This window comes from Arachis hypogaea, chromosome 14 (assembly GCF_003086295.3).
Source record: "Arachis hypogaea cultivar Tifrunner chromosome 14, arahy.Tifrunner.gnm2.J5K5, whole genome shotgun sequence".
NCBI lineage: Eukaryota > Viridiplantae > Streptophyta > Magnoliopsida > Fabales > Fabaceae > Arachis > Arachis hypogaea.
This window is the reverse complement of record NC_092049.1, coordinates 7944118-7954494: the sequence shown is the minus strand read 5'-3', so window position 1 is coordinate 7954494 and position 10377 is coordinate 7944118. Positions and strand designations below refer to the sequence as shown.

The 10377-nt window shown below is 46.0% G+C and overlaps 2 protein-coding genes across 2 annotated transcripts; both read right to left on the bottom strand.

The window, feature by feature from the left end:
* Window positions 1-4239: 4239 nt before the first annotated feature.
* Window positions 4240-4644, bottom strand: LOC140178453 (uncharacterized). The gene has a single exon (XM_072215536.1). The coding sequence runs from the start codon at window positions 4642-4644 to the stop codon at window positions 4240-4242; it is 405 nt and encodes a 134-aa protein (XP_072071637.1).
* Window positions 4645-4699: 55 nt separating this feature from the next.
* LOC140178452 (uncharacterized) lies at window positions 4700-5433 on the bottom strand. The gene is made up of 2 exons (XM_072215535.1): window positions 5143-5433; window positions 4700-4987 (listed from the first exon to the last, which is right to left on the bottom strand). Exons 1-2 carry the CDS (start codon window positions 5431-5433, stop codon window positions 4700-4702), a joined length of 579 nt encoding a protein of 192 aa, XP_072071636.1.
* Between the last annotated feature and the right edge of the window lie 4944 nt (window positions 5434-10377).

Genomic DNA, 10377 nt, shown 5'->3' with positions numbered 1-10377 from the left:
GCTTCTCAGGGTTGGTTTCCCTTGCGGTTTTCATTTGGTTTTGCCTCAGTTCTACTGCCTTTTCTTTGCTTTCTTCTCTCTCTTGCTCTCTATTTTGCAAAAATCTCCCTCACGAACCACTGCTTCTTCCAAATCCCCATCGATTTTTCGATCCCCTTTGAGTATCATCCTCATCCTGGTAAGCTTCCTGTTCTTTTTCCTAGCATTGATGTTTATTCTTCTGGCTTTGCATGTGCGTTTGGTGTGGACTGCTAGATGTGAACTGTGTATTTACTTGTGTTTTAGCATTAGGTAGGTACTGTAGGAGGTTTACCATTTTAGGATTTTGTTTTTTCGGCCTTCATATTTCGTGGATTATAACTGATGGATAGGCAATCTGTAGTTTTCTGGTAGTGTCGTAGCTTTCTAGTAGTACTTCCGACCTCCCGGCCTTATAGACTGATTTTGAGTGGTGCCCCCACTGTAGGTATGGATCAGCGTCGTGTCGTAAGGGTCGTGAGGCCGGCTCCATACGACTGGTACGTCTGGGTGACGTCGGACATAAAGGAGACCCCAAACCAATGTCCCTGGAGGAACTTGACGAGTTCCGACGGGCCGACTACCTTTGCGGAGGAACCGATGAGGAAGCTAATTACGCAGCCTTTGTCCCTGCCGATAACGAGCGCATATATGAATTAAATCTGCACTCTCCCCAGGTCCCCGATTGGATGTGGTTGTATAAGGCCATCTTCACTCGCCTGGGAGTTCGCCTTCCCTTCTCCCCTTTTCAGATGGCGCTGCTTAATCATTGTGACGTAGCGCCGTCCCAACTGCATCCGAACAGCTGGGCTTCCATCCGCTGCTTCGAGATGGTGTGCGAGTACCTAGAGCTGCCGGTCTCCGTAGAAGTATTTCTTTTCCTTTTTACTCTTACAAACCCCTCCAAACAGGGGAAAGCCAAAAAAGGTTATATGTCCTTCCGGGCAGCCCAAGGCCGGCGAATCTTTGGCGTATTCGAAGATTCCTATCATGGCTTTAAGGACAAGTACTTCAAAGTCCGTCCGGCCGAAGGTCGGCATTCCTTTTGGTTGATTCTAGAGGGGGAATGTCGCATTCCGACGTACTGGAGCTTTGGGGCAGGGGCTAACGCTTTTACTAAGATAACGTACAAAGGGTTGTCTCCCGAAAACAAGAGGGTTGCCGACGTCTTGTTAGCTGTTTTCGGGAAAAACCTTGTTAATCCTCATCTTCTCATGGGTGACCGGGATATGGCCAGGAATTATATATGTAAGTAGTTGTTTAGCTTGTCCAGCGATTTGTTTTTACTTTCATGTTGTTTTGGTTTATCTTCCCGATTTGACGGTTAGTTGTTTTCCTTGTTTCTCTGCAGTGTCAATGTCTGCCGAGGTGACTGGACTTGAGGGTTTGTTCAACACCTTCTTGGCCGGTAGTGATGACGATTCTGCTACCCCCGCTCAGGAAACCCCGACTAACGATGTTGCTGATCCGGAGGTTCAGTCCCAGTCCGCCCAGGAGGAGGGTCCCGGGGCCAATGCCTCTTCGGGTCCTCGCCTGGAGGCGGGGGATGGCTCGGGTTCACAACCTGACGGGGCCGAGGAGGAAGGCGACAATCCAAAGAAAAGAAAATTACCTGCTAGTCCTAAATTCGAAATAATTGAGGAGCCAAGGCAAAAGAGACCGTCTTCCAGCCCGGAAGGGGTTCTTACCGTTTTGGAGAAGAACTTTGATGCCGGAAACTTCATCGATTCTCAGTTGCTTCCTAGCACGGAGGACTTCTTCTACGGCAGGGACCTTGCTTCGCAGGCGAGGTGGATGTACCGTTGCTTGCTCCGGGGGGGCACGATAGCAAGGAAAGCGGAATCCGCCTTAGCGGGAGCGCGGACTCTGGAAACAAAGCTCGAGTCTTCTGTCAAGGCTAACTCTAAGTATAGGGATGAAGTGAAACTACTTCGAGAGCAGTTACTTGCTGCCGAGGAGAGGACCAAAGCGGCCGAGGCGAAGGTTAAGGTCGCTAAGGAGGAAGTCAAGACTGCTGAGGAAAAGGTGAAGACTGCTGATGCTTCCGTGGCGCGTCTCACCGAGCGGGAGCTGGTAGCGGAATTTGTAACCCACTAACTTACCGACAAGTGCACCGGGTCGTACCAAGTAATACCTTACGTGAGTAAGGGTCGATCCCACGAGGATTGATGGATTAAGCAACAATGGTTAATTGATTTGGCTTAGTTAGACAAGCAGAAAAGAGTGTTGAAAATTCAAAGAGCATTAAACAGAAGACAGGAAAATGATTAAATTGGGAATTAAGTATGGAGAAACAGTTAAGGCTTCAGAGTTGTCTATTTTCTGGATTGACTTTTCTTATTAACTAATTTTAATCATGAAAGATTTAATTTCATGGCAAACTATATGTGACTAGACCCTAATTCCTTAGACCTTCCTAGTCTCCTCTAAAATTTATTAACTGCCAATTCCTTGGTCAATTAATTCCGATTAGAAGGTGATGATCAAATTCTAGTTTATATGCCACAAGAATCCTAATTATTCAAAAATAGAGGGATTATATGTCACGTATTCCGTTAAATACAAACAATTAGAAATTCAGGATAATATGTTTTCAAGCTATTGTTCAAGTAAAGAGTTTTTCCAAGTTATACAGGAACTCAATTAGAACATGGGTCATACTTCCGTTCCACCCAAATTCATAAAATAAAGAACGAAAACAATTATTGAAATATAATCAAAACATGAATTAAAATAGAAAAATAATATTATCAATCCATACAATAGACAGAGCTCCTAACCTTAACAATGGAGGATTAATTGCTCATGGAATATGGAATGTAAATTTTGTATGGAATAATGTTGTGGAAAAAATGTTGTGTTGGAATCACCCTGTTGGGATCCCTTTTATAACTAATCCTAATAATTTAAAATCTAATATCTAAAACTAAAAATTAAAATAATATCTTTTCCTAAAATTAAAATTTTGAATTTAAATTTAAATAATCAAATCTTCAATGGATGGATGGAGACCACTTGAGTTGTCCATTCTGCAGCTTCTAATCTGTGTTTTCTGGGCTGGAAACTGGGTCAAAACAGCCCAGAAATCGCCCCCAGCGCTTTCTGTCAATTTTCCAGATCGCTTATGTGACGCGCCCGCGTCGCCCACGCGTTCGCGTCATTTGTGCAGATTCTAGTCCACGCGTTCGCGTCAGGCACGCGATCGCGTCATTGCGATTTCTTCTATTCCGCGTGGTCGCGTGAGCCATGCGTCCGCGTCGGTATTCGCTGGTCATCTCCTTGGTTTCTTCTCTTTCTCTGCAGAAACTTCATCAAATCTATCCGAATGCTACCTAAAATAAATAATTTTGCACAAAACTCAAAATAGCATCCATAGTGGCTAAAATATAATTAATTCTTAATTAAACTCAACAAATTTGATGCAAATTCACTAGGAAAAGATAGGAAAGATGCTCACGCATCAGGAGCTCACTTTGGAAAGTTAACTTAATGCCACTCAGGGTCGGTGGTCACGTTAGAGAAGGAGCGTGATGAGGCTCTCTCTTCGGCCAAGGTTGCTCAGGATGAAGCTGCTGAATTCAAGAAGAAGTATAAGGACACCGTTAAGCAGGGAAAGAATGCTATCTTGATGACCGATGAGGCTCTAAAGGCACAAGTAAAGCTCCTGGCTCCCGAGTTTGACACCTCCGCCATTGGCGTTTTCAAGACCATCAGGGATGGCAAAATTGTTGATATACCGAAGAAGTGACTTGTGTACTCTTGTAGCTTATGTACTTTTGTAACTTGTAATCCTTCCTTACAACCTTTTTAGACTGTTTGAATTTGTTTGCCGTTGGTTTGGTGACAAAGTGCTTGTTTCCCGCCTTGTCGGCGTTTACTTTTCGTTATTTTCTTTACCGTTTGCTGGCATTAACTTATTTGTTCATGAACGTCTCGTCGTTTAGTTGGTAATTGGCGAAGCCGGCTCATGGCTTTTACCGTTTTAATAGCCGCACGTTATGGCATTTGTTGCTTTTGTGGTCCCCGGGGTGATCAGTCCCAAGACCGTTTATTCGTTACGGTGCCTTACTTAATAACAAGCAGTGCAAAAAACAAATAATAATAATAATAAAAAGATGACAAGTAGCAATGGTAACTGGTTTAAATGTAACATGATAGCAAACATGTGACAAGGGCAAGTAATTCGTCATAAAGCGTTCTTACTAAATTGGTGAGTCTATTCTAGGAGTAGAATCTTCTCAAGTTACTCGAGTTCCACGTTCTCGGGATTTCCTTGCCGTCTAATCGTTCCAACTTGTAGGTGTCCTTGCCAATCACCTCTTTCATCCTGTAAGGGCCTTCCCAGTTAGCCGTCAGCTTTCCTTCCCCGGGTGTCGGAGCCCCAATATCATTGCGCCTTAGGACCAGGTCATCCTGCTCGAACTCTCTCTTGAGCACCTTGGCATTGTAGGGTAAGGCCATTCTTTGCTTTAGTGCTGTTTCTGATAAATGGGCCATCTCCCTAGCCTCATCCACCAAGTCCTTTTCCACGACCTCTTCGATTCCTCCTAAGAGTAGTCGCGGGCTCGGCTCGCCGATTTTCACGGGTATTATTGCATCCACCCCATAGGTGAGTCGGAAAGGCATTTCCCCGATGGCCGACTGTTGAGTTGTGCGGTAGGACCAGAGAACCGAGGCTAGTTCATCTGTCCACGCTCCTTTCTTCTGGGTCAAGTCCCTCCTTGAGGCCTTGCAAGATGACCTTGTTCGAGGCCTCTACTTGTCCGTTGACTTGGGGATGTTCAACTGACGAGAACTTTTGCCTTATGCCCAAGCCGGCCAGGAATTCTCCGAATTTTTTATCAGCAAAATGAGTCCCGTTATCTGAGATAACGACTTTTGGGATTCCGAATCTTGCTACTACATGCCTCCACATGAACTTTCGACAATTAGCTGAGGATATGCTGGCCAACGGCTCTGCCTCTACCCACTTTGTATAATAATCAATCACCACTATCAGGTACTTGACTTGTCCTGGTCCAACCGGGAAGGGTCCTAGTAGGTCAATTCCCCATTGTGAGAAAGGTCGGTTGCTGGCGCTTTGTGGACGTTGGAATTTTCCCGGCATCTCTTGCATCTTCTTACGAACTCCTTAGAATCCGCCATCATGGAGGGCCAGTAATATCCGGCTCTGATGAGCTTCCTAGCTAAGGCCTTCCCTCCGATGTGGTGACCACAACAGTCTTCGTGGACTTCCCGGAGGACGTACTCCATTTGGTCGGGGCGCAGGCATTTTAGCAGTGGTTGGCTAAGCCCTTTTTTAAACAACTGGCCCTGTATGATTGCATACTTGGCCGCTTCTCGCCTTATTGTTTTGGCCACCTTCTCGTCGCTAGAAAGCCTGGCCTTCTCCAGGAAGTCGATGATCGGGTCCATCCAAGAGGGTTCTGACTGGGCCAGCTGTAGGACCAATGCTGGTTCTTTTATCAAACCTTGGATGAGAGACCGGTTGTCGGCCCCTGGTTTTGTGCTCGCTAGCTTGGACAGGAGGTCTGCCCGTGTGTTCCTTTCTCTCGGAACGTGTTAGACCGTGACCTCCTCGAATTTCTTGCTCAACTCTTTCACTTTCTCCATATACTTTTGTAATAGTGAGTCCCTGGCTTGGTAGGTCCCATTGATCTGAGAAGTTACGACCTGCGAGTCGCTACACACCTCCAGTCTAGTGGCTCCGACCTCTTTTGCTAAAGTTAGGCCACCCAGCAGGGCCTCATACTCTGCTTGGTTGTTCGACACCGGAAAATCGAATTTTACTGACTGCTCATATACAACCCCAGCTGGGTTTTCCAAGATGATTCCTGCTCCTCCGAACGTTTGGTTGGATACTCCGTCAACATGGAGCTTCCACCGTGTGTTCGGTGTCCCAGCAGGGTCCCCACTTCTACCAGGAAATCAGCCATGGCTTGAGCCTTGATCGCGTGCCTGGGTTCATACTGTAAGTCGTATTGGGAGAGTTCAACAGCCCAAGTCATCATTCTACCTTCCAGGTTGGGTTTCTGGAGTACTTGACGGATTTCCTGATCCGTCTTGATGATTATTTGGTGTCCTTGAAAGTACTGCCGCAATCTGCGCGACGATGTCAGGAGCGCATATGCCACTTTCTCTAGTTAGCTATACCTTAGCTCTGCTCCTTGTAGAGCTTTACTCACGAAATATATTGGTTGCTAGGTCTTCCCTTCTTCTCGCACTAAGACCGCCGCCAAGGCTTCGTCGGTTACTGCCAAATACAAGTACAGCGCTTCTCCCTTCTTAGGCCTCGCGAGGACGGGTGGTGCCGAGATTATTACTTTGAATTGTTTGAAAGCCTCTTCACATGCCGGGGTCCACTCGAATGCGATCCCCTTCTTCATTAGACTAAAAAAGGGTAGAGCTTTGGCCGCCGACGCGGCGAGGAAGCGGGATAGCGCGGTGAGTCTTCCCGTTAACCTTTGGACGTCTTTTGCACTTCCCGGGCTCTTCATCTGTAGGATTGCCTCACTTTTCTGGGTTGGCTTCCACCCCTCGTTGGTTTATCATGAACCCTAAGAATTTTCCGGCTTCGACAGTGAAGGCTCACTTCAGCGGATTGAGCCTCATTCCCTGTCGGCGAAGAGATGCGAAGACGCTTTCCAGGTCACTTAAGAGGGCCTCGGGCCTGGCGGTCTTGACCAAGATATCGTCTACGTATACCTCTACCGTCTTGCCGATGAGGTCCCTGAAGACCTTGTTCATCAGCCTTTGGTATGTGGCCCCGCATTCTTCAGTCTGAACGGCATCACCTTGTAGCAGTATGCCCCTCCTGGCGTTATGAACGCTGTTTTCTCTTCATCTGGCCGGTGCATCGGTATCTGACTATATCCAGATAGGCATCCATGAAGCTCAGATATCGGTAACCTGCCGCCGCGTCAACAAGGGCGTCGATGTTGGGCAGGGGGAAGGAATCCTTGGGACATTCCTTGTTAAGGTTGGAGTAATCCACGCACATTCTCCATTTTCCATTGGGCTTTTTAACCAAGACCACGTTTGCCCACCAAGTCGAGTAGTCCAGTTCCCGAATGAAGCCTACTTCTCGTAGGCTGGCCATCTGTTTGGCCACATCTTCCGCCCTTTCTTGGGATATTTTTCTCCTCCTTTGGGCTACTGGCTTCGCCTCCGGTCTCACGGCCAGCTGGCGTGACATGAATTGGGGGTCTATACCCGGCATGTCGGCCGGAGTCCAGGCAAACAAGTCGCCGTTGGCTCTGATCATCTTTATCAGGGATTCTTTCAGGTCATGGGGTAGATTCTTGTTTACAAAGGTAAACTTCTCATCTGAGTCGCCGACCCTAAATTTTTCAAGGTCTCCCTCCGGTTCTGGCCTGGGTTTGTCATCAACCCTGGCGTCTAGGTCGGCTAGGAAGACACCAAATGCTTCTTTAGATTTCTTTCTCAGGGAGAGGCTGGCATTGTCGCATGCGACTACCGTTTCCAGGTCGCCTCTGATGGTCCCTACTGATCCATCATCAGCTACAAACTTCATTAGCAACAGCTTGGTACATATCACCGCCCCAAAGTCGTTGATGGTTTTCCTCCCTAGGATGAGGTTGTAGGCCGTGGAGTCCCTTAAGACAACGAACTCCGCCATTAGCGACCTCTTCCCCTTGCCTCCGCCAATGTAGACCGGGAGGGAAACTACCCCGTCCGGCTTGATGAAATTATCGCTTAGGCCTACGATGCCGTGTTGATGGCCTTTCAGGTCGGTATCCCATAGGCCCAGAGCATCAAATACATTGCAGAACATGATATTGGAGTCGGCCCCCGTATCCACTAAGATCCGTTTTACCAGGCCGGTGCTTACTCTGGCCGTGATCACCATTGGCGGGTTCTCCACTACCTCCTCGAACCATTGATCTTCGGGGCCGAAGGATATCGAGGGGACCCTCTGGGAGGTCGGCGCAGGGCCAGAGGACATAGCTAAGACCTTGGCGTCCTTTTTGCTAGCCGACTTTGATCTGGGAGGGATGTCCCTTCCAATCACCACATTTACCACGGTGAGGCCCCACTCATTGTCCTCCTCAGGTTCCCATCTTTGCCTTACGGCTCGGTTTTTGTCCTCGGTTGACCGGTCCCTCCTCCTTGGTTCCCTTATTAGGTGGCAGAACTTGGCCAACTTCCCTTCTCGAATGGCCTGCTCCAGGGCGTCTTTCAGGTCAAAACAGTCTTGGGTTTTGTGGCCATAACCCTTGTGATAATCGCAATAGAGGTTATTGTTTCCTCCCGTCCTGTCCTTAAGTTGTCGGGGCTTCAACAGGATGCCTTTGTCGGCAATCTGCTGATAGACCTCGACGATTGGAGCCGCTAGAGGGTGTAGTTGGTGAACTTCCCAACACGGGGGAAAGGTTTGGAAGTCTTGGCCGATCCTCCGTCTCTGGAGTGCTCCTTAGACCTTTTCCCGCTGCCAGATGGGCGGGCATTGGAGTATACGGGCTACCGTTTATTGGCTGCCACGACCCGACTTACCTCCTCATCATTAATGTATACCCCAGCTACGTTCTGAATCTCTTGCATTGTCCAGACAGGCTTGGTGGTGAGGTGTTTTCTGAAATTCTCATTTAGCAGGCCGTTGGTTAAGCACAAGCTGGCCACCGAATTGGTTAGGCTATCAATCTCCAGTCACTCATCATTGAATCTGTCCAGGTACTTCCTGGTCGGTTCCGCGGTTCGTTGAGTTACCCCTAGCAGATTAATCAGGTATTTTGCTTTGGCGATACGCGTGGTGAATTGGGCCAAGAAGGCGCGAATGATGTCGGCGAACGTGGTTATAGAGCCCTGGGGGAGGGCATTAAACCATGCCCGTCCCACAGACGGTGCCAATGTTCGGTTGATCGGGTCCCCGGACGGTTTGAGTTGTTGATTGGGTGTGAAGAAAGGTCTCTGCCTTGGTCTGGATCCTGGGAATGATTAGCGTGAGCTGCCAACTTCCCGAGCAGTTGATGAGTTGAGGGAGGTGCCACCTGCAAGGACACTCCGACGTCCAAGTCAGTCTGGTGTGCAAGTGGTAAAGGAGGAAAGTTGTGATGACATACCTTGGGGATGGGTAGGACCCTCCCCTTATATATCTTGTCAGTAGGGCGGGCCCCACGAGGGGAGGCTACCTTCCAGGAAGTTTCGCTTCCTACAGCTGTTAAGCAGCTGTCAATCAGGGCGCGTGTTCGAGTCCTGGATCGGGCGGATTATGTGCGCCGACCCGACCGTTCGGACCGGTTAGTCACGGGCCGGGTAGTAACTCTATCCAGCTGGGTTGGGCCATAACATTTAACATGTTATTTTTATTTTTATTTAATAATTTTTAATTATCAATAAGTAATGCTAAGTAGATAATAACATAAAATTATTTTATTTAGTTTAATATTATTTATAATATTACATTTAAAATTACTTATTTTTTTAGCAATAACTAAAAAATACAAAATAAAAAATTAATGCACTTAAAAAACACTAAACGAAACAAATTATGACAGAAAAATTACAATAATTGATGGTTTTTTTTTCGTCTTTAGGTGGATTACTCATTTACTCTACCACAAACGGAGAACAAAAAATAAGAACTCGATGAAATAAAATAGTTTCAGCCAACTAACAAAACAAACCTCAACCTTACTAGATACACGCCACACTCACATTTACACCCTGATACATACAAAACTAAATAAAAAACACACCTCCTACTCAATTAAAATAAGAGTACAAAATCTAATAAGAATAACGAAAAATATAATCAAACACTATAACAAAAATACCAAAAGACTATTATTGACTCTTCAAAAGATGGCCTACTCTACACGCACTCTTTATAAAAGGATCTAGTTTTTAGTTTTGCGTTATTTTCCACATTCTTCTGATTCGTTTTTTAAGTGTACTGTCAGCTTTGTTGATTTTTTTTTGTCTCTTGTTGGGTAAATGTTCTACTATTACCTAAGATAATTCTTTGATTAATAAATATTAAATAAAATATTTTTTTGTTATCAAACTTTTTTATTAATCTAATATTGATTGGGCCATAAAAATGCACCATGATAAAAGTCTTGTTGTCATAAAAGGTGCTTTTAAAGCTTAGCTCATAATGCTGAAGAAGCAAATTCATCTTTCATTTCTCTATGATTTCATAGTCCCCTTTGCACATATTAAGCATGTTTATATATAGGTGTTTAACCCATTAGATTAATGTTTGTCATCATCAATTGAGTTAGTTAATTTCTTAACTCAACATATATAATTTAGTAATTTTCTTACATCAACATCTGCTTTAATGCTATTAATTATGTAGCACTCAAACCCTATGTTAGTTGTAGTTCCAAGCTCATT

What these genes read in the sequence shown, in the direction of transcription:
- LOC140178453 (XM_072215536.1), bottom strand. Translation starts at nt 4,644, where the DNA reads ATGCCTTTCCGACTCACCTATGGGGTGGATGCAATAATACCCGTGAAA.
- LOC140178452 (XM_072215535.1), bottom strand. Translation starts at nt 5,433, where the DNA reads ATGGACCCGATCATCGACTTCCTGGAGAAGGCCAGGCTTTCTAGCGAC. An exon ending in TGGCGGATTCTAAGGAGTTC is followed by an intron (nt 4,988 to 5,142) that starts GTAAGAAGATGC and finishes TATTATACAAAG; the next exon opens with TGGGTAGAGGCAGAGCCGTT.